Source organism: Schistocerca cancellata, chromosome 1 (assembly GCF_023864275.1).
Source record: "Schistocerca cancellata isolate TAMUIC-IGC-003103 chromosome 1, iqSchCanc2.1, whole genome shotgun sequence".
NCBI lineage: Eukaryota > Metazoa > Arthropoda > Insecta > Orthoptera > Acrididae > Schistocerca > Schistocerca cancellata.
In genome coordinates, this window is record NC_064626.1 from 70,005,901 (window position 1) to 70,030,969 (window position 25,069).

The 25,069-nt window shown below is 41.8% G+C and overlaps 1 protein-coding gene across 2 annotated transcripts in view; it reads left to right on the top strand.

The window, feature by feature from the left end:
- The window catches only part of LOC126165201 (RUS family member 1), a 112,287-nt gene that overhangs the window by 16,546 nt on the left and 70,672 nt on the right, over positions 1-25,069 (top strand). For both annotated transcript variants that reach the window (XM_049920300.1, XM_049920301.1), the window contains exons 2-3: positions 11,203-11,360; positions 17,417-17,577. In XM_049920300.1, coding sequence (XP_049776257.1) covers positions 11,203-11,360; positions 17,417-17,577 — 319 coding nt within the window. The remainder of the gene's footprint in view (positions 1-11,202; positions 11,361-17,416; positions 17,578-25,069) is intronic.

Here is a 25,069-nt window from a genome sequence, read left to right on the forward strand (position 1 = left end):
CATGTTGTAGATAGCTTTTTGCTCTCTGTTTTTTACCCCTGCTACCTTCAGAATTTCAAAGAGAGTATTCCTGTCAGCTTTGTTAAAAGCTTTCTCTAAGTCTACAAATGCTATAAACATAGGTCTGCCTTTTCTTAAACAGTCTTCTAAGAGAAGTTGTAGGGCCAGTATGGCCTTGTGTTTTCTTACATAGGTCCAGAATCCAAACTGATCTTCCCCAAGATTAGCCTCTACCAATTTTTCCATTTTTCTATAAAGAATTCATGTTAATATTTTGCAACTATGACTTATTAAATTTGAAATTATTACATTCTTCTTGAAGTCTGAGGGTATTGTGCCTATCTCGTATGTCTTGTGTACAAGCTGGATTAGTTTTGTAATGGCTGGCTCTCCCAAATCTATCAGTTGTTCTGACAGAATCTTGTGTACTCCAGGGGTCTTGTTTCCACTTTGGTCTTTCAGTGCTTTGTCAAATTCGTTTTTCAGTTTCACATCTCCCAGCTCATCTTCAGCTATGTCCTCTTCCTTTTCTATAATACTGCTTTTAAAGTTAATCTCCCTTGTATAGACCCTCCTGATACTCTTCCACCTTTCCCATCTTTGCTTTTGTACTGCTTTTACATTTGAGCTCTTGATACCTATGGTACAGCTATCTGTATTGTTGAGGCATGCAAGCCACCCCACCAATGGCAAGGTCCGTGGTTAAGTGGGGAAAGAGGGAGGGGTGATTATTTAACTATTCAGAATATTTTTAAATATTTGGTTTAGAAAAGATTCATGAAGGTAGTGTTAGGCCTGAGATAACAATGCCCTCAGTGACTCAGCATTCATTTGCTGAGTATGGTGTGGTGAAACCGAGGTTCATGAGCTGGAGACTGGTATGCGCTGCCAGTCCTCTGTCACTGTAAGCTGTGGGCATGCTTCAGCGAACACCATGTGGTGTGGGATGGAACATTGTATGTCTCAGGGAACAGGGTATTGGCTTGATCATCTGGATTTTGAGGATGGAATAAATCTCTATGAAAAAAAAAAAAACTCATCTCAAGATGTGCTGCGTGCTGATGAGATGCATGGATGTTGCGGTAGAACCTCTGGATGTTGAGGGCAACCTCTGGGGAACCTGGCACACCTCAGCTTATTCAGGCACATGGGTCTCTGTTTGAGTGGACCATTAATTCCATAGTTGCTCATGGGACCAAGATGGAACCCTTCAAATCTTCTTCTTCTCCTCCTCCTCCCAGCAGGAAGGCTGTACCACCTGGGAGTATGCACACTCAGTCCAAGAACGAGGGAGGCTAGCCCTCCTGACAATCAGGATCAGTTGAACTATAGTATCAGACTTCAAGAATTCATAAATCAGAATGTTTTTTTCGTAATTAACATTTGAAAATGTGTTGCCCTTGTACATCCATAAAGGCTTGGATGGACTTGCTGGTAGCCTGAAGTGTATAAAGCAACTGAGGAATGGGTCCCTACTGGTTGAGACTAACAAGTCAAAGCAGGTGGAACTACTTAGGAAGTCCAAAAAAAATAGGTGAAAATGATGTAATTGTTAAATTGCATAACTCCCTTGACTCGAGCAAGTGTGTGATCTCATGCCAAACTTAAATAGGGATGGGCATTACTGGGGATTGTGGATGTAGAGCAAATGATACACAGGAATAATGGAGAAATTGAGAAAAAAACACCTTTATTCTGACCTTCAGTTTTCCAGTGCTGCATGAACACATAATGGCAGGTTCCACTGATTTGGGGTTAGGCCTTATGTTCCCAACCCTACGCAGTGCTACAAATGTCAACAATTTGGTCTTACAGTGCTGAGTTTTGGTGGTGAAATGACCTGTGGGAAATGTGGAAAAACAACCCATGAAGCTGGGATTGACTGTCTATCTCCAGCGGTCTGTGTTAACTGCTCTGGGTGCCATCCAGTCTGGAGTCAAGACTGCCCTGTTTCTGCAGAGGAATGAAAAATTCAGGAGCTAAAATCCAAGTGGATCCCCTATGCAGAAGCCAAAAGAATATAAGGTGATGAAACCTCCCATCTTTACCTCTCCCTATGCTTCTGTGGTGCAGAAACCTGTTCCTAATGTCGACACATATGACGCCCAGTGTACAACCATCCACCACCACCACTATACTTGCCTGTGTACATGCCAAGGCAAAGCTAGTAAAGATAAAGCAATCCAAGCAGCTGCCACAGGAAAGACCAGCAACAGTTCTGCAGTGAGTGTCAAGAAGAGAGACGACAAGCAGGGTGCTTCTCAATGCTCCCTTTCCTCCTCACCCTCAGAGGGACAGGGTGCAGACAAAGGATCGTGAGGTTTGGGTCAAAAGCTGTCCGGAGTGCCATCAGACATAATTCTTTCATGTCTGACTGTTGGAGAAGGACATTATGGAGTTAGATGCCTCAGTTCCCGGCAACCCCTCCACTCCCCTCTGTCTTCAAGTGCTTCACCTCTGCAGTGCAAAGATAGGGGTAAATTGAAACAACACCAATGAAATGGCTCCCATACTACAGTAGAACTTGCAGGGATTCAAGACGTGTGTGGAAGAACTCCGTCTACTACCTCAGAGTAGACCACTGTGTCTGTGTCTCCAAGGGACGAGGTTCAATCAATTTTATACCCCTGAGCTACAAGGCTATGTACTCCACAAAAAGGACAATCCGAATGGAAAGACAGCTAGAAGAGGTGGAGGTATTTTCGTCAGTATCGACAACCACTCCTTGCCTCTCCCCCTTACAATGAATTTACAAGCAGTTGCCATAACAGTGCACATGCATCAATCGTCGACAGTATGTTCCCTTTACCTGCCCCCACATGATGTGCTCGACAAAGATGCCCTAACCAACCTCAATACACAGCTCCTCCATCACTTTAACCTGTGTGGTGATTTTAATGCACACAATGTGCTTTGGGGCTATACAACTACCTGCCCCACCTGTAGAGAAATTGAGAGACTTCTCATGTCATCACATCATCATGTGCATATTTGCTAAATATGGGACAGAGCATGCATTTCTGCATTGCAACTGGGTCATTTTCTGCCATCGATGGAGTGCGAAAGGAAACCGCTGTGATGGATGCTCAGTAAAATACACGGGACATTTAATAGCCAGTTGTTCCAATTTGAACATTGTGCCAATGTCTAGGTATGGGTGGATCATATTACCAAAATGATCCACCATGCCTCTGAAGCACCCAGTCCACTGGACAACTGAAGAGGCAACCTATCCCTTGATGGAGTGATGAATGCCACTCTGCAATCATCACTAGGAGTGCAGCTCTACGTAGGTTCAAGTGTTGGACAACGGCAGGGAATCTTGCAGCCTTTCGGATGTCGAGGGCACAGTGTCGCCAGATTATTCAAGAGAGCAAGAAGAGTTTGTGGGAACAGTTCCTGAACATTGTTGATTATTCCATGAAGAGTTCCGTTGTATGGGAGACCATCAGGAGAATTTCTGGGAGAGGAGGGAGATGCTCCTTGGCTGATGTAATGGGAGAATGGCACTCTCCAAACCAAGCCAAGAGACATTGCCCAGACTATGGCAGCCTATTTTGCCACAGTTACTGCAACCACCAATCAGGATCCAGGTTTCCAGCACCATAGAGCAGTTGCTGAATGGAGCATCTACTGCTACATCTATGTTATTGCTCTGCTATTCATAGTAAAGTGCTGGCAGAGGGTCCAGTGAACCACTTTCAAGCTGTCTCTCTACCGTTCCACTCTCGAACAGCGCATGGGAAAAACAAGCACTTAAATTTTTCTGTGTGAGTCCTGAATTCTCATATTTTATCATGATCATCATTTCTCGCTATATAGGTGGGTGTCAATAGAATGTTTTCGCAATCGAAGGAGAAAACTGTGATTGAAATTTCGTGAGAAGATCCTGTCACAATGAAAACGCCTTTGTTTTAGTGATTGCCACTCCAATTCATGTTTCATGTCTGTGGCAGTATCTCCCCTATTTTGCAATAGAACAAAATGAGCTGCCCTTCTTTGAACTTTTTCGATGTCATCTGTCAGTCCCACCTGATGCAGTTCCCACACCACACAGAAATACTCCAGAATAGGGCGGAAAAGTGTGGTGTAAGCAGTCCCTTTAGTAGACCTGTTGCACCTTCTAAGTGTTCTGCCAATGAATCACAGTCTTTGGTTTGCTCTACCCACAACATTATCTATGTGATCATTCCAATTTAGGTTATTTTTAATTGTAATCCCTAAATGTTTAGTCGAATTTACAGTCTTCAGGTTTGAGTGGCATATCGCATAGTTGAAATTTAGTGGATTTCTTTTAATACTCTTACAAAAAACTTCACACTTTTCTTTATTCAGGGTCAATTGCCACTTTTTGCACCATACAGTTGTTTTATGTAAATCTTTTGCAATTCGTTTTGGTCATCTGATGACTTTAAAAGACAGTAAATGACAGAATCATCTGCAAACAATCTAATAGGGCTACTCAGATTGTCTCCTATGTTGTTAATATCGATCAGAAACAATAGAGGGCCTATAACACTTCCTTGGGGAACACCAGATATTACTTCTGTTTTACTCGATGATTTTCTGTCTATTACTATGAACTGTGACCTTTCTGAATCCAGTCTAAAAATATGGAATCAGTTTGACATCCCCTGTCGATAGCACTCATTACTTAATGAGTATAAAGAGCTAGTTGTGTTTTGCAAGAACGATATTTTCTGAATCCATGCTGACTATGTGTTAATAAATTGTTTTCTTCGAGGTCCTTCATAACGTTCGAACACAGTATATGTTCCAAAACCGTACTGCAAATCAACGTTAATGATATGGGGTTGGAATTCAGCGGATTACCCCTATTTCCCTTTTTTGGGTATTGGTGTGACTTGAGGAATTTTCCAATCTTTAGGTACAGAACTTTCTGTGAGTGAGTGGTTGTATATAATTGCTAAATATGGAGCTATTGTATCAGCATACTCTGAAAGGAACCTGACTGGTATACAATCAACTGCTTTGCTACACCGAGGATATATACTTTTACGTTTCTCATCTTGGCAGTTGTTCTTGATTGGAATTCAGGAATATTTACTTCACCTTCTTTGGTGAAGTAGCTTCAGAAAATTGTTTTTAATAACTCTGCTTTAGTGGCACTGTCATCAGTGACTTCACCATTGTTATCACGCCGTGAAGGTATTGATTGCATCTTGTCACTGGTGTGCTTTACATATGACCAGAATCTCTTTGGGTTTTCTGCCAGCAGTTTGGACTTCCGGTCCACCTCTGATGAAAATTGCAACTGCCCATTTTCCGTGAGGGAGCTGGATTCTGCATTGTTTGCTGCTCATGACATATAACCTGGTCACAGTAAAATCAATTGCAGTGTCACCTCACAAGGCGAATCAAAGATATCCTCCTCACACTTTTTATTGCCATTTGTGCGTCAGTCACTTGCCCAACTAATGGTGGGAGGCAACTTTAATTTTTCTTTTAAAACCTGGGAAAGACCATATGTGCCCGAGTAGTTATCATAGTGTTGCCCTCACCAGCTGTGTGGGGAAGACCTTGGAGCAGATGGTCAACTGCCACCTTGTCTGGATCTTACAACCAGGCAACTCCTTAATTGCTTTCACTGGTTCAGGAGGTATCACTCCATCTTTGATAATATGGCCCTCCTGGAGGCGGGCATTCAACAGGCTTTCCTGTGAAACTTCCTGGCAGATTAAAACTGTGTGCCCGACTGAGACTCGAACTCACTGCAGAGTGAAACAGAGGCTTTCCTGTGCCGGCATCACCTTATAGGTATATTTTTTGACATTGAGAAGGCCTCTGATACTACTTGGAGGCATCTTATCCTCGAACAGCTTCACAAATGGGCTTTTCGTGGAAGTCTTCTCATTTTTATTCAGTCCTTTCTCCCACCTTGGTATTTTTGATACCGAGTTGGTGACATCCTGTCTGATCCCTTTCAGCAGGAGAATGGTGTCCCTCAAGGTAGCATTTTAAGTGTGACTGTCTTTGCAATAGCTATTAGTAATATTATGTCAGTAATGAAAAGTCCAGTCCAGTGTTCTGTGTTTGTGGATGAGTTGTGTGTGTTTTGCTCATCTTCACGCTTTGCAACGACAACATGTCAGTTGCAACTAACTCTTCAACATTTGGATGAATAGGTGCAGAAGAGCAGTTTTAAGTTTTCAACTGAGAAATCTGTGTGTGTTCTTTTTAACCATTCTTGTTCCATTTTGAACTTTTCTAAGTTGAGGAATAGAAACACTGTCCGTACTTTTAAAGACACATGATGTTTCTGGGCGTCATATTTGACTGTAAACTTACATGGTTGCCACATCTTAAGAACCTGAAAAAACTTTCCCTTAAGTATTTTAAAATGTCTTAGCCACAATACATGAGGAGAGAGGGGGGGTCAGACAGGACGTGTCTGCCCTGGTTTTACAGGGCATTTGTGCGATCTTGGCTAGATTATGGGTGCACAGTGTATGAGTCTTCTAGACTCTCTTATTTAAAGACATTGGATGTGGTGCACCATGAAGAGATTTGGTTGGCCACTGGGATGTTTAGAACAAGCCCCATACCAAGCCTCTGTGCAGAGGCTGGTAAACTGCCATATCACATCAGGCAACAGCTACTTACAGTGCACCAGGCATATAAAACACTGTGCACACAATAACACCTGCATACCATACCATTGCGTGGCCCCAATGGAAATGCTTTTTCGTAACCAACAATGGGCAACAAGGCTGTATGGGATTCGCCCATAGGATTGCCTTTTAGAGATGGTTGTGGTCCGTCTTCCAGCAGATTTCCAGCTTGGCTCCCCCGGAAGTCCAGACTTATTTTAGACTTCACCAATTTTAAGAAAGATCATACATCACATTTTACACTTCAATCTCTATTTTTTAACGTTTTAGATATGCATCACGGTTTTACCGTAGTGTACAGTGATGACTCCAAACAAGGGAATTCCGTTGGCTGCTCTATCGAGTTCCCTGACCCTGTCACCAGGATTTGCCTTCGTGACAAGAGTACCATTTTCTCTGAGGAGCTCCATGCGATCCTGAAGGCACTGGAGCAGATGTGTCGGGCAAAGGGTTTCTCAAGTGCCCCCAATTCCCTCTGTGCCTTACAGTCGTTACAGAATCTGCAGAGGACTGAATGTGGCACATTTTCCTATTCACTTGCAGGCTGTCATTTCTGCATTACATAGGAAGTTCGTGCAGGTATGGGGTGAGGAATGACTGGTGATGAGGGACAGAAAGCTGCAGTTGGTGAAGTCAGCTATGTGGCAGTGGCGTTCCTCCTGCCAGTTGCTCAGGTGGGATGAAGTGACCCTTACACTTCTCATCGGGCACTGCCTTCTTACAAGTGGTTTCTTAACTATGGCAAGAGGATCTGCCATTTTGTGACGCTTGTGGCGTGGAAATCACTATACGCCATATTTTAACAGAGTGCATTTTATACCGTGATACAAGGGCAGAGGCAAATTTCGTTGCCGATCTGCCCTCTATTTTAGCTGATGCAGACACAAGTGTGATTAAAGTTTTAAAGTTTTGTGATGTGTCTGGACTCTGGCCTATACTTTTAGACTGGAGGTTTTAGTGTGTTTGCAGAGTGGCCAGCTCCTCTTTTTTTATTCTTATGGTCAGCCCATCACATCCATCAGATACATTGTTTTAACTCCTTGTACCACTTTCTTCCTGTTTCATTAAGGTTCTAATATTGGCATGATACCTCATTTCATGCTTCCTTGTGGGTACACTCATAGTTTTCAACTGTTTGTTCCTTTAGTTTCCATGTTGTTTTATACCATGTTTGGAGTCCTTTTCTGAACTCGTCTCAAACTGTTTTCAAATGGCTGCTAAAGACCTTGCTGTTGTGTGCTCTTCCCTACATATCTGCAACCACACATTGAGATAGCAATCCACAATAAAAGTTTGACAATTTTTGTCACTGTCATTAAGAGCAAATGATTATGACAGATTTACTTCTTCCCACATGAGGCTTTTTTTAAAATCCTTTATTTGTCAGGTTTATTACATAAATTGCCATTTTATGGACTTGGCTTGGTTAGCACTTGCCTAGTTAGTCAGTAAATGTGCATCTACATACATCTTTCTGATTTTCCCAATTTGCGAATCAGCTATTGTGATATTATTCAGTGCATTAGCAAAGTAAATACTACTAATGTGATTATTATTTATCTCAAGTTGAAAGTGCAGCAACAATGACATGGCATCTAAATAAATTGTTTGTATGAGCGAGCGCTGCCTGTTCTTTCAGACACTTAGTCACCTCAATGGGCTGTGAATCCACCACCTTTAGTGTGTATGCACCATCACGTTTAACCTCCTGTGGGAACCTCAAAGTAGCGAGCATGGAGGACATGGATGGGGACTGGAGATAGGTGGCACTCTGTGGGAGAGTGGGTCAGCCGAGTGGCGTACCGAGATAGTTCCCGCAGTTATGATAAATACTGTGTCGGTGTGGCACAGTACTTAACCCAATTGCCTAGTAAGCAGATCCCAGGTTGAAATCCTGATCTGGCACACATTTTCAGTTAGCACCACTAACGCCACATAAAGTCCCGATGCAGGTGACATCATGAGCTCCTTCCCTTTCCTCTCCTTCCCTCCTCCCCAACACCCCTTCTCCCCCCATCCTTTATCTTCAGTTGTTGACACAATAGCAAAAACTAGCATTAATTACACCTGGATGTAGCATGATGTCATGAGGAATTGGTCACAGTATTCGACTTCTGATCATGTGTGAGCAATCACCGTATTCATCTTGCTAATGGCGTTATCAGTCTTAAATGTATCCAGAATATCAAATACTTATTGAGAGGAGACATTAAATTTTCGCTATCCTTTGCTCATAACTTGAAAATTTTCTGATACAGTAATGTTGATTTTATTGACAATAACTCAGTTTTTCTGTAGGAAACAAGGCAAAGCCGTGGACCCAATTTGTCAACAAGGCACTGTGCAAGCTACTGCTGGCTCCATAACGGTGTGGGCTGTGTTTACACGGAATGGAGTGGGTCCTCTGGTCCAAATGAACTGATCATTGACCGGAAATGGATATGTTTGGCTACTTGAAGACCGTTTGCAGTAAATGATGATGGAATTTTTATGGATGACAGTGTGCCATGCCACCAGGCCACAACTGTTCATGACTGATCTAAAGAACATTCTGGAAAATTCAAGCGAATAATTTGGACTGTGGTTTTTAGAGACTAGGACTGTGGTTTTTACAGAATACTTGAGACACTCCGTGTCAAACATGATAATTCAGTGAGAAAGAAATGTAGTGAACCATTTGAAGATTATATCGGACTATATGACTAGGCATAGACCACCGATACTGTATCATGTTTTCTTCTATTTTCTGATTTTGTTTTCCATGTTAGAGATGTGCTTCATTAACAACTGAAATTCATATTCTCTGTTTCAGTAGTCAGTAACACACCATTCTGCTTTTAGAAGATGTTAGTGGATTTCTGGTAAACTAAACAAACTGATGAAAGTCATGAGATACCTCCTAATATCGTGTTGGACCTTCTTCTGCCCAGTGTATTGCAGCTATTCCACATAGCAAGGATTCAACAAGACGTTGGATGTTCCCTGCAGAAATATTGGGCCATGCTGCGTCTATAGCCGTCCATAATTACGAAATTGTTGCCAGTTCTGGATTTTGTGCACAAACTGAACTCTCAATTATGTCCAATAAATATTCGATGGGATTCTTTTCAGGCAACCTTAATGGCCAAATTATTTGCTCCAATTGTCCAGAATATTCTTCAGACCAGTCATGAACAGTTGTTCGCATTGCTCATTGTCATCCAAATTTTGTATTGTCACCCAAAAAAATTCCATTGTTTGCTGCAAATGGTATTCAAGTAGCCAAATATATCCATTTCCAGTCGATGATCATTTCTTTTGGACCAGAGGATCCAGTCCATTCCATGTCAACACAGCCCACACCATTATGAGCAACCACTTGCTTGCACAGTGCCATGTTGACAACTCAAGTCATTGCTGTAGGGAGTCTGCAACACACTCGGACCCAACCATCATCTCTTACCAACTTAAATGTGGACTCATCTGACCAGGCCATGCTTTTCCAGTCATGTAATGTTCAATCGATATGGTCACGATCCCAGGAGAGGCACTTCGGAGAGTGTCTTGCTGTCAGAAAAGGCATTCACATTGGTTGCCTTCTGCCATAGCCCATTAATGCCAGATTTTGTATCACTGTCCTAATGGATATGTTCATTGTACATCGGGCATTGATTTCTGTGGTTATTTCACAGTGTGTTACTTATTTGTTAGCACTGGTGACTCTGTCCAAACACCGCCGTTCTTGGTTGTTAAGTGAAGGCCATTGACCACTGTCCTGTGCTTGGTGAGAGGTAATGCCTGAAATTTGGTGTTCTCAGCACACTCTTGACACTATGGATCTTGGAGTATTGAGTTCCCAAACGATTTCTGAAATGGAATGGCAAACATGCATCACTCCAACTACCATGCCATGTTCGATGTCTGTTAATTTCTATTGTGCAGCCATAACCACATGGAAACCTTTTCGCATGAATCACCTGAGTACAAATGACAGCTCCACCAATGTGCTACCCTTTTATACCTTACGTATGCGATACTACCGCCATCTGTACATGTGCATGTAACTATCTCATGACTTTTGTCACCACAGTGTGTCCAGGTTTGTGCAATTACTTCTTGCAGGTGAGATCGTCTTTGAGGCAAATAGCATGGAATGTAGAAATGGAAAATAAGTAATTCAGTTTGAAAAAATAGTGTAAGATACACCCCCTCCCTATCCTCAACCCACACAGATTAAGCTCAGGCTAAAAAAAAAAAAAAAAAAAAAATAGCAAAGACTCCATGGATTGATGATATTTTATGCTCCTGAAATGGTTAGTAGCTGTGTCATTCCTATATTTTCCAGTAGCAAGCACCTCTCTTTTTTTGTTTGGATAGCTGCAGGACAGAGTTCTTCCATGATGTCAGCATTGTCAAAACAGTCTTTGCCCTTTTTTTTTCCCAATATGAACCACACTCTCTTATTGAATCTGACCTTCAGTCTCCTTGAAATATGTTTGAAACATGGAAACATTCAATACTGCACTCATATTGTTAAAACTTGTACTGTTCAAATCATTGCAGGTAGTAACAATATTCTTTATGTCCTCAGTTCGGGACGACATTGTTTGTGTGGAATCATCAGTTTCTTATACTCACACATATCGTGTCCGTCTCTTGGAGTTCCTACGCCAAGTGTTTCTGCCACAAGGCTACCCTGATAGTGTTAGCAGTGACTACTTCAACTACCAGATATGGGATACAGTTCAGGTGAGATGACAGTTTCTGTAGCTTGTAAATTTTTAGGCTACTTTACAGGCGAATTTAATTTTGAGTACACACGTAATTTATTTATTCATTTATTTATTTCATTTTTGAGAGTTTTGATGCTATTGATGGTTATGGTTTGTGCAAATTGAGCAATAGATAGGATACATACAACAACAATAAAAACAGTTAAATCATGTAGATTTACATACATGCAATGCAATAAGTTAAAATTTTAGGTCTTTTTTTGCACAGTAAAAAAATTCCTCTATTGCACTAAAAGCCTTCTTTTTCAGCCTGTTTTGTAGAAGATTTCTGAAGGTTTGTAATGAGGTAGTAAGTGCTTTTGGTGGCAGTGCATTGAACAATTTTATGCGAAGGTATGTACAGCTGCACTCTGCAGAGTGAAAATCTCATTCTGGAAACATCCTCCAGGCTGTGGCTAAGCCATGTCTCCGCAGTACCCTTTCTTTCAGGAGTGTTAGTTCTTCAAGGTCTGCAGGAGAGCTTCTGTAAAGTTTGGAAGGTGGGAGACGAGGTACCGGCAGAAGTAACGCTGTGAGGACAGGGCGTGAGTCGTGCTTGGGTAGCTCAGTTGGTAGAACACTTGCCCGCGAAAGGCAAAGGTCCCGAGTTCGAGCCTCGGTCCGGCACACAGTTTTAATCTGCCAAGAAGTTTCAATGATGGTATTGGTCATCACATCTGCAGTGATGATTGGCCCCTCTCGAATTATACCGAGGGTCTCACTGAGTTCTTCACAGCGTGTAATTATCCTCCCAACCTTGTACAAAAACAAATCTCCAGTGCCTTATTTTTCCACTCTACAACCAACACAATATACTCATCCGTCCCTATGCAACCCCTGCTCCCAGCCCCGTACCTCATGGGTCATACCTTTGTAATAGACCTAGATGCAAGACCTGTCCCATTCATCCTCTCATCACCACCTGTTCCAGTCCAGTAATGAAACATCACCTATCCTATGAAAGGCAGGGCTACCTGTGAAACCAAACGTGTCATCTACAAGCTAAGCTGCAACCACAGTGCTGCATTCTATGTGGGCTTGACAATCAACAAGCTATCTGTCATAGCCGTGAGCAACAGGCGAGCAATGCACGGCAGAGAATAGATGAGAAGCCACCAGGTAGGGAGCTGCTGGAGGTATCGCTAACAATGAAAAGACAGGACAGATGAACAAGTAGGGCACAGCAGACACTATGACCGACCAGAACAGAACACAAAGCAAGCAAGCAAGAACTGAGGTAATAAACATGGCCAGATGACAACAATGCAGGAACACTCCAAACAATGACAATATGTATCTCAACATACAGAACTAGAATGCAGTACGGCCGATATGCACACACAAACTGCAGCGAGTACCAGATTGCTGGGATAGCACCATGTGGCCACCTAAATACGTGACCACGGGAAACACGATTGGCCGTGGACTTCACGTGGTACAAAGAATGGTACACTCGCACGGCGAGGCTCGCGGCGCAGATGCACACGAGAGCACAGATACCCCTAGTGGGTATCCAGGTCCATACCCTATGGCGCGCATTCAACTTCCGCGCCTTTCAACACCAGATTTTCTGTCCGCATGAATAGCCACCGACAAACTGTGGCCAAGAAACAAGTGGACCACCCTGTTGCTGAGCACACTGCCAAACATGACATCCTTCGTTTCAGTGACTGCTTCACGGCCTGTGCCATATGGATCCTTCCAACCAACACCAGATTCTCTGAACTGCGCAGGTGAGAACTTTCCATGCAATATATCCTATGTTCCCGTAACCCTCCCGACCTCAACCTTCATTAGTCGTCATCCTCACCCATCCAGCCCCTTCCCTGTTCCCATTCCAGCACTACACAGCCCTCATTCCACCATCAAACCCAGTCTTTTTACATCTCTCCTTTTCCGCTACCCTCCCCACCTCTCCCCTGCCCTCTGTCTAACTTCCCAACTGTACATAACTGCCCTACACCCTCTCTCCACCTCATCCCTGTGCACTCATCAGCACCACTGCACTGACAGTCACCCATATCCTACTATCCCTCCCCCCTCCCATGCCAGACTGCTCCTTACCACCAACCAGTCGCTACTCCCATCATGCATGGTGCTGCTGCTCGCAGTGTGGCTTCAGGTGCCTGAGACTGCAGGTGTGTCCGCTATATAGTGAGTAGCAACTTTCCTTTTCATAATATTGTTACATTCCATCCTGTATTTTCCATTGTTTGATTAGTTGAGTTATTTGTAGGATCACTTATCTTTCTGGGACAGTGTCATTCAGAAGATCAAAAATCTTTGTATTGTAGTCCAGATGTGACATTAGGTCCATAGTGTTGCCCTTGTCAGCAGCAGAATTAGTTGCCTTGTCCTCTCACAGATTTTACAGTGGTACTCGTTCTTTCTTGGAGGTGTTGGATCTTATCATTGGTGCATACCTCTTCTACTGCTTCCGGTGGTAGTAAAGCTGCAATATGCTCAACAGAGCTAATATAATCTTCTGTTGGTAGCATTTTTGCAGTGGGTGCAAAATTTAACCCCCTTAAATCCTTGTCCAAATGTTTGCCAGTGAGATTAATTACTGTTGGGCTGTGTGCGCTGTGGCTTGGCTTTTTGTGCAAGATGTCAAGGTTTTCTTCCTAGCATACAGACACTAAGGGAATGTGTGTTTCAAGGAATATCAGTAAAGGCTATGAATAACAAAAGAGAACCCTATCATGTAGGTGGCATTGGTAGTCACTTCGCTATAAACAGTGACCCGGGGCCAAAAGTAGTTCATAGTCGAGTTGGAGTCCAGTGAGTGAGCACACTTAACAGCAAAACAGCATCTGAAGAAGATGAGTGGGTTGGTTGGCAAAGTATTGTACATAAAATGTAACCAACAGCTTTGTTGTGTACCAGGAAGTAACCATTATGCAGGAGTACCTCTGGGAAGTATGGAAGATACGAGTGAGTTACCAGTGGAAGTGAACTTGAGAGGGTGGGTTGTGAGTCGTGCATGGATAGATGAGTCAGGAAAGCAATAGCCCATGAACGACGAAGGTTCCTATTTCAAGACCTGAACCAGCACACAGTTTCAATCTTACAGAAAGATTTAAATCTATGCTTACATCACTGCACAGAGATGATTCATTCTCAGGACAGAATTGCTATCGAACTCAGTAATTATATATAACAGTTATGAAAATTCATGGATGGAACAATACATAAAATAAAGGAAAGGGAACCACTCATCTGTAGCTGATAAATGCATGGAGCACAGGAACACATAACAGAAAACAGCGTTCACACTAGCGTTTGAGCAAGAGCTCTTTTTTTAACCAAAGTACGCACATACACACACAACCACTCAGACATCCAAACATACGCTCCTGTAGCCACAGTGAGACTAATCATGGACACTTGATTATTGAAAGCAGTTGGGAAAAGGTAAGGTGAGGGAGTGGGAAAAGGTTAGCAGAGGTATGGCCAGGGGCCTTTGAGTATCTAAATGATGTGCATAGTGGAACCACTGTTGAAGTCATCTGTAATGTTACTTAAAATCCGTCTTGATTGCAAAAAAATTTTTTATTATTCATATGACCGGTTTCAGATCTGAAGATGGTTCTGAATGAACCGAAACCGGTCATATGAATAATAAAAAAATTTTTTGCAATCAAGACGGATTTTAAGTAACATTATAAAATCACTGATTGCTGTTATCCCATAAGACATTATGTCTGTTTTTGCGAAGTCATCTGTGTTGTGAGAAGCAGTTACAAACACTGGATAGTCACGTTTGTGGCTTGCCACAGTTTGGCTTTGGCCATTCGTGTAAATTGACTGTTGGTCATTTGTCATGCGCACATTGAATGCTGTATAGTAATAGCAGCATGGCTAATATATAACATGGCTGATTTCAAAATGGTCATGCCTTTTATTAGGTAGAAAACACCTGTGACTGGACTATGGTAGGAGGTAGTTTGTGGATGTATGGGACAGGACTTGCACCTTGGCCGACGACAAGGGACTGTCCCATGGCGGTGCAGGATTGGGAGTAGGATTGTAATAGGGATGGACAAGGATATTCTGTAGGTTAGGTTGGCAGTGGAGCACTATTTGTGGGTAGTATTTTGGGTAAGATAGCCTTCATGCTGGGGCATGAAAAGAAGTAGTTGAAGCCCTGGTGTAGGATGTGGTTGAGATCTAAAAGGCCAGGGTGATATTGGGTGACCAGAGTTGTACGGTGGCTGGTTAACAAATTTTTAGGTGTCAGAGGAGCAGATGGCATGGAAGATTAGTTTGCAAATGAGCTTAGTAGTGTATTGTATGTCAGTAAAGGCTCTGGTAAGGTAACCATTATATTTCAATAACTCCTGCTTACCACTGTTGATGCAGCATCCATGGATGGCAAGGCTGCAAGGAAGATATTTTAACATGGAATGGTTGAGAGCTGTGAGAGTGGAGGCACTGTTGGAGGTTGGTGGACTTGATATGGATGGATGTACATGTTTGTTGAGCCAAGTGAGAGGTGGTGATCGATATAAAGGCAGGTTCGCTTTTGTGTTGAGAAGGATCGGGTGAAGTGGTTTTGGGAATACGTGATTAGGTTATGGAGGGAGGAGCAAAGTATGTCCTTGATGTGAGTCCAGATCATGAAACTGTCATCAGTGAAACTGAACCAGATAGGTGGTTTTAGGTGTTAACTGTGTAGAAAAGATCCCTCCAGATGGCCCATAAACAAGCTGGCATAGGATAGCACCATGAGAGTACCCATGGCAGTACCAGGGATTTGTTTGTAGATTTGTCTTTCAAAAGTGAAATAGTTTTGGATCAGGATGTGGTTGGTTAGGAGGATGAGGAAAAAGGTGGTGAGTTTGGTATCAGAAGAATGATTGGAAAGGTAGTGTTCCATGGCCACAAGGTGTACAAGAATGTTGTGTCCAAATTGACTAACAAGGAGTCTGTTGGTAACAGGACAGGAAATGTGGAGAGGCGGTGAAGGAAGTGAGCAGTGTCTTGAATGTAGGATGGTGGGGTATGGACAATTGTTTGAAGGTTTTGGTTAACAAAGGCAGAGGTTCACTCTGTGTGAGCATTGTACCCAACCACAATTGGGCACAACTGGTAGAGAGGCCTGCGGGGTTGGGTTTGCAGAGTTTGGTAAGTAGGTGTGAGTGGGAGTGTGGGGAAATTCCTGGTTTGAGGAGGTAGATGCATTCAGATGTCAGGTTTTTGGATGGACCTAAGGCCTTGAGGAGGTGCTTGAGATCATGTTGGACTTCTTGGATAGTACCATGGTTGTAATGTATGCGTGTTTTTCCTTCCTACATTGTTTTTTGCTATACCTTCTGTACTTTTTTTGTATTGCACAGCCACACACACATCTGGCCAAAGACCTGTCTCTTTCCTGCTACCCCCTCTTCGTGTCCTTCCTTATCCCCTCCCCACCTTCATCAGTTCAGACAACTGCTTTCAATAATCAGTCAATAATTAGTCCTCCCATGGACATGAAAGTATTCATTTGGGTGTCTGCTTGGATGTGTGTGTGCACTTTGGTTAGAAAAAGAGCTATTTCTCAAAAGCTATTGTGAATGCTATTATCTGTAAGGTGTTTCTGTGCTCCATGCATTGATTCACTATAGATGAGTGGTTACCTTTATTTTTTGTAAAATTTGTAATTAAATGTAATTATAAAAGTTGGCACTTAGTTTTTGCATTATTGTCTGTGTTGAATCCAGATATCAAACAGCAGCAGAAGTGTTAGATAAAAAAAAAGAGAGAAAAGACAAGGGCAGTTGTCAAAATATTTCATGAAAATGAAAGTGACAGCTTGTCTGGGTACCCAGAAGGGCGTGTTTTTTATGTAAATTTGGAAATGATTGAAAGCTTGCAATACAGCCAGTTATCGCGTAATTTTAAGAAAGGAATTCATAGCATGGACACTTTGACATGTCTTGATTTCAAAAACTAAGAATAGAAGCAACTGTAATGAATGACTGAAACTCTTAAAATATTCAGAGTTCTCTGACAAAGTTCTTCTGACAGTTTTGTTTTCTTTGGTGCTAGGCCTTCTGCAGCACACTGACAGGTACTTTGGCAGCACGTGCCATCATGGCTGGTATTGGGGTTGGTAGTGCTGATGCAACACCACTGGCAGCTGCCATAACCTGGATATTTAAAGATGGCACTGGTATGGTTGGAAGTATATGTTTCGCATGGTGGAAGGGGTAAGCTTTCTTAGTCATAGTAAAATTAACTGTGATGTGCATTCCCAGAGCTGGCTGCTGTGGCCAAGCAGTTCTAGGTGCTTCAGTCTGGAACCATGCTGCTGCTATGGTCACAGGTTCAAATCCTGCCTCGGGCATGTATGTGTGTGATGTCCTTAGGTTAGTTAGGTTTAAGTAGTTCTAAGTTCTAGGGGACTGATGACCACAGATGTTAAGTCCCATAGTGCTCAGAGCCATTTGAAGCATTTTTTTGCATTCCAGAAGCAAGTTCTGTTGTTAAATCTTGGCTACGTTGCAGTCGTCTGTTATACTATATATGTCATGATAGGTTTGTTGTTTTTGGCTGTGAATACATGCTAGTTGCATTTTCTTGGCAATTGCTTATTAGTGAAGACAGGTTTGAGTGTTAAGTTGAATAAAGGAAACTGCACCAAAACTGAAATATATGGGCAGTTATTTATTTATTCCACATGTAAAATATAACAACAGCAACAGATAGTCATCATCAAATGTGCAGATTTTATGGGAAAGAAAGCTGGATCCAGATTTTCAGTGCGGGAGGTGAGAATGTTTGCAATTAACTGTGATGTGAGAGTCTGTGGAAGATGACTCGGAAATTAAGGGAAGGGTGAACATAGCAAAAGAGAATGAATGTTGCATGATGTTAACACTTGTATTTCAGTTTGTAAATGTTTCATGGACAATTATACATGAAATTGTGATTATCAGATTCAATTATAATAAAGTATGTGCTCACAGGTTATTGATAGTAGCAACAGAAGAATAAAAAAATGAAATTACATCACATTGTAAGGGGCTTCTTGAACTAATACAGAGCTGAATGTGATGACATCTTAAGCTCTGTCATCACAGAGGACAAGGTACTGCAAACATAAACTGAAACAGAATGACAATCAGGAGAGTGGAAGTTACTGTTATTTTACAAAACAAATATGTAGCCAGTACGACTATGCGTGGCAGGGAGATTTGATGGGACAATTTCCTCTTCCTCCTTGCTGTCCTTATCTGACTGCTAGTTATCTTTAGTTTTTTCTGCACCTTGAATTGTTTATTTCTGAATTATTCTTCTATTATTATAATGATTTCAAAAAAAAAAAGAAAGAGCTTTCAACAGTCAGTCATCACTAGTGTAAATTTTAGTGATGAGGGCAGATGCCGTCTTTCCGAAAAGTTCCATGACTGATTTTATTCAAGGCATATAAGCAATGTCAGTGCAGTAACTATGGTGGCAGTTCGAACTGTAAACAACAGCTGTGCATTCAACCAGTCGGTTGTAGGCAGGCAGTGTTAAGTGGTGGATGTGCAGTGGTAATGTGCCTATGTTGTGTCACAAATTGCAGTAGAGCAACATCTCTTAATCAAGTGCTCTGGACGTTGTCCAGAATTCTTTGAAGAAAAGAAAAGTGTATGCTATACGTTTCCCTGTTAAATATATGTGCATTCACATTGGGATTTATTGCCTACTCATGCTCCAAATGTACACACCTTAACTCAAATTTACTTCTAACAGTGCCCGTGCGGGACCTGACATACCTTGACACTGATGCAGTTGTGCCTGTGACTTACATGGCTTAACTCCTTTGGCCCCTAAGGGGGCATAGGGCATCCAGGAGTACTCACCATCCATCTCAGTCTTTGCCATTTCTCAGTTCCACCCAGGTCTTTCAACTCAACTTGCTTCTCCTTCCCTTGTCCTCTTCCATGTAGAACTAGGCTTGCGTCTCTTCCTTTTTCCCTGGAGATTCCATGGCAGAACCTTTGTAACTGCTTTGTCTGGCTTTCTGGGTGTGTGCATCAGGTATTTTCACTTTCCCATATGTGGTCTTTGTTATTTATCTGGTTTGCTTTCCTCCATAGCTCGTGATTATTTTTTCAGGCCACTAGATATTCATGGTGGAGATACATATTTATAAAGCTCTGTAACTGTGATGATGTTACTTTCTTGTCTACTTTCTGACTTTCACTGCTTATAGGGCACCTTAAAATATCAATTTTTGTTTTGCTTGTGATTTTTCTGTTTTCCACATTGAATATGATTATATGAAGGCAGCATTTGCCTTCTTTATGCTGTTCACCACATCTTCTCCAGCTCCATCATCATCTGTCACCACACTACACAGATAGAAGAATGCATTGACAGTCTCTGCCAGCTGCCCCCATATAAAGAGACACACTTCCATGTTCCCAGAATTTACTCTCATTTCCTTTATTTTATGTACATTTATCTTGAGGCAGCAATCTCTGCTTCTTTTTTTGGTGAGTTTAATTTAATTTTCATATCTGTCGGCCTTTGAGCTAACAAAACTACCGTATTTACTCAAATCTAAGCTGCGCTTGAATCTAAGCTGCACCTGAAAAATGAGACTCGAAATCAAGGAAAAAAAATTTTCCCGTATCTAAGCCACACCTGAAATTTGAGACTCGAAATTCAAGGGGAGAGAAAAGTTTTAGGCCGCACCTCCAAATCGAAACAAAGATGGTCCATTGTAATATGAGACACAATTTAGGTCGAATGAATGACGATACAGCTACAGTAGTTTGGTTCGAGTCGCAAGCTTAGCAGTTAAGCTTTACCAGGTAGCCATTGCTATGCGTCAGGCGCTCCGTCTGTATTTATACAAGTACCCTTCGTTTTTCACGTGCTTCATCTGGTGTCAATTGATTGCTCGTTTTTCTTTGATCTGATAAGTGCCGTTCTCTTTGTTATAGGTGTTTATGTCACTCTAAGCTGAAAATGCATTACTGTACTGTGTCATGCATTGTTTGTCGCATTCTGATAATGAGTGTTCACAACCTGTTGCCGCTCGTGGCATGGCTTGCTTTTGTGCGCGCTGCCGTCGCTTACAATTAGAAAAAAAAAAAAGAGAGGAATTGTCTCATTAGCGAAACAATGGCAAGAGACTGCTGTTTGTTGTTACTTACACTGCTGCTTTCTTTGATAATGATCAACAAGAACCAAATAATAAACTGCGTATGATAGGAGATGTTCTGAACAAGATTTTAGCGAAAATTTTTCTCCGTTTGAAAATCTTTGCAGATGCCTCTTTAGTACATTACTTTCTGCACAGAAATTAGAGTCATCTTAGATTTAAAAATCTAGTCAATTGCTGTGCTTCATTTCTGACTGTATCACTATTAGGCATAAGAATAATATGAATGTAAACATGACATGATATGTGTATTCTTCCGCATTTGCTGTTGTCTCACTCTAGTTTCGTAGTTTATTAGGCAGACAGGATTTAAATGAGATAGCAGCAAACACGAAAGAATACATGGGAAAATGTTTATACTCGTATTATTCTTATGGTGAAGAGAATACTGCATGTGATTCACAATTCATAAAAGTTCCTATTAGCAAACATCTCTTCTCACAGGTAGGAAAAAATTCAGAACATAAAGTTGGTCATATTGACAAACTTTCCAAACAGTCTTGCCTGTCAGATTTTCATAGTACATTGAAAAGCTGCTACATTCGAAGATGAACAATATGGAATTTGTATTTACTTCGTTGGATAATGTATGAAAATTTAGTGGTCGAAATTCTGGGCGGAGAAAAAAGCTCGTCTTCCACCTTTTTTTTAAATTTATTTACTGACGCAGAGGTTTTGGCTCCAGTATTTATCTTTGTGCCTGAAAAGCATGCCTGTGTAGCGCTACATATATTCGACGGCAGAAGTTATTTGTGGCGGCACCTACCAACATATTTCAGAACTCGATTCTAAGCCGCAGTTTTTTGGATTACAAAAACCGAAAAAAAAAGTGTGGCTTAGATTCGAGTAAGTACTGTATGTTGTCTGCAAAATCCAGATCCTCCATTCATTCATGGATCCGCCATTGGATTCCTCTTCTGCCATCTGCAGTCAATCTTTTCATTACTGAGTCAAGGATAAGTAGAAAAAGCATTGATGACAAAGTATAACCCTGCTGGGCTCCAGTTATTGCCTTTATTGGATCTGTGAGATTTCCATTTCAGAGCACACAACATCTGGAGCCATCATACAGATCTTTGATGATGTTCAGAATCTTCTGTGGTATACCATACTTCTTCAACACCTATATGATTTTACAAAATTTATGGCCTTTTTGAAATCAATCAGTGCCAGGTTCATGGTTGCTTGGAATTCTTTACTTTTCTGTAAGATGATCCTTAGAGCATTAATAAGATCAAAACAACTGTGTTGTGTCATAAAACAGCCTGTTCTTTTTTCACTTGCTTTTCAAGTGAATCTTTAAATATGATTAAAAGAATTCTGGTGAGGTCCTTGCAGGACACTAACACCAATGTAATACAGGGTCCCACACCAGTTTTTATGAACTGTCAAATTTCCGTTTTTGTGGGAGCTTTACCCCCAGTCCATTTTTCCACTTCATTGTGGATTTCTATTAGAGCCAAATATGCTTCAACAGCAACAGGGGGTGGTGGATTTTAGCAGTAATTGCAAGATTGGCTTTTGATAACTCTGTTGCTATGTTTTGTACCCTGGAACCATTGCATTTTTATGCGTCTCAAAAGAATCCTAATTTTATCTGTTGTGGAAACATCTCTCACCTGTTGCTCGAAAATTGTCTTCAAAATTTAACATCTCCTTGAAATGCTCTCCCCATCTTTGTAGCTGTGCCTGTTGAGTCCTAATCACCACACCTTCCTTCCTCTTAGCTGATCCTTCCTGTTTAAAGTTTTTCATTGACAGCCGTTCGTTGATTTTGTGCTCTTTTATAATTTCGCCCCCGCCCCCATCTTGCTGCCTTGTTTGCTAATTGTGCCTGATTATCTATCCATTTCCGTTTACTCACCTTGTTCATAGTTTTAGTTTTAGTTCTTTCTTGCTGTCACTGTGATTCCACGTCATCAGAAATCCATTCTTTCCTTTTTTTCCCAGTGAGAACCTGAAATCTGTTTTGTAGTTCAACAGCAAATCTTTCGTTGATGCACTGGTTTTATAACATTTCTGTGTGTGTTTCCTTTTCTTTTCTTTTTTGCTCCTATGAATGAGCTTGGTTTTATTTGCCCTTCTTCAATCAAAACTCTATCAAAACTAGGTGGTGGTCACTTCCAGTGTCTGCTCCCTTTCTATTTCCACATGGAACAGTGTGTGTTGAAATGGTTTGTGGCTATGTGATCTATTTGATTTACATTGACATTATGTGGTGAGACCCATGTTGTCTTAGGGCAGGTATGATGTGGAAACAGTGTACCTCCAGTGATTAATTCATGCTCAGCACACAGCAGTTCACCATTTACATTTTTGTTTCCAATGCCATGGACACCCATGATGTGTTCAAACCCTTCATTTTCTGAATCAACCTTTGCGTTCAAGCACCACATTAAAATTTTTATATCTCCAATTAGTTTGTCCAAGGACTCCATGTAGCTCTGTATAAAATGCATCTTTTAACTGTCCTTCATCCACTTCAGCTGCTGAATATCATTGAATTTCAATGATATTTTGCACATTTGTTTTAAAGCACATGATTATTATCCTTTCTGAGACTGGTTTCCACTCCACTCCAGTAAGCTCCTTTTGCAGTTCTTAGATTGTAAGAGCCCTACACTAATCCTGGGCAATGCATCTTCACCCGTCTGTCATACATACAACAGAACTCCAACATTTTGTATGAGCTTTCCATACTCTGGTTACCTAGTTTCACAAAGGTCCAGTAAACCCAATTGGTAGTCCTCCATCTCTCTTTTCTGGTTTAATCTTCCTGCCTCTCTGAATGTTCTTACATTCCAAAATATAACATGTGTTTTCCTTTTCAGACCAGAGTTCATATCCTTAAGACCCATCCAATTATTTCTCCATTTACGTTCTGTATTTCAGTTTATTTATTTATTCACACATTTTTTTGGTGGTGCAGGTTATCAGTCCACATCCCTCAATTGTGGTGGTAGGACTGCCACCTCATGGCTTGGACACCTGCAAGGTTTTATTTCAGGGCCATACGCAATAAATAGCTCATCACCACCTCGACTGCAGACTATTTCTTCATAAACACTAGTCTGTAGTGCATGTAGTCACTTCTGCAATTCATCAAATTTTCTGCTGTCGACTTGGTTGCTGGGGACAACAACAGCATTTTTCAATAAATCTTCAATTTCTTCTTACATCTAATTTACAGTAAATCTTCTTTTTAAATTTTTATCTCTCTCCAGTGTATTATAATTATTCTGGTTTGTGTCATGATCTCCAAAATGCAGTGTTTCCCTTTAAATACGAGGCGCATTCAAGTTCTAAGGCCTCCGATTTTTTTTCTAACTAACTACTCACCCGAAATCGATGAAACTGGCATTACTTCTCGACGTAATCGCCCTGCAGACGAACACATTTTTCTCAATGCTGACGCCATGATTCCATGGCAGCGGCGAAGGCTTCTTTAGGAGTCTGTTTTGACCACTGGAAAATCACTGAGGCAATAGCAGCACGGCTGGTGAATGTGCAGCCACGGAGAGTGTCTTTCATTGTTGGAAAAAGCCAAAAGTCACTAGGAGCCAGGTCAGGTGAGTAGGGAGCATGAGGAATCACATCAAAGTTGTTATCACGAAGAAACTGTTGCATAACATTAGCTCGATGTGCGGGTGTGTTGTCTTGGTGAAAGAGCACACGCACAGCCCTTCCCGGACGTTTTTGTTGCAGTGCAGGAAGGAATTTATTCTTCAAAACATTTTCGTAGGATGCACCTGTTACCGTAGTGCCCTTTGGAGTGCAATGGGTAAGGATTACGCCCTCGCTGTCCCAGAACATGGACACCATCATTTTTTCAGCTCTGGCAGTTACTCGAAATTTTTTTGGTGGTGGTGAATCTGTGTGCTTCCATTGAGCTGAGTGGCGCTTTGTTTCTGGATTGAAAAATGGCATCCACGTCTCATCCATTGTCACAACCGACGAAAAGAAAGTCCCATTCGTGCTGTTGTTGCGCGTCAACATTGCTTGGCAACATGCCACATGGGCAGCCGTGTGGTCGTCCGTCAGCGTTTGTGGCACCCACCTGGATGACACTTTTCGCATTTTCAGGTCGTCATGCAGGATTGTGTGCACAGAACCCACAGGAATGCCAACTCTGGAGGCGATCTGTTCAACAGTCATTCGGCGATCCCCCAAAACAATTCTCTCCACTTTCTCGATCATGTCGTCAGACCGGCTTGTGCGAGCCCGAGGTTGTTTCGGTTTGTTGTCACACAATGTTCTGCCTTCATTAAACTGTCGCACCCACGAACGCACTTTCGACACACATCCATAACTCCATCACCCCATGTCTCCTTCAACTGTCGATGAATTTCAATTGGTTTCACACCACGCAAATTCAGTAAACGAATGATTGCACGCTGTTCAAGTAAGGAAAACGTCGCCATTTTAAGTATTTAAAACAGTTCTCATTCTCGCCGCTGGCAGTAAAATTCCATCTGCCATACGGTGCTGCCATCTCTGGGATGTATTGACAATGAACGCGGCCTCATTTTAAAACAATGCGC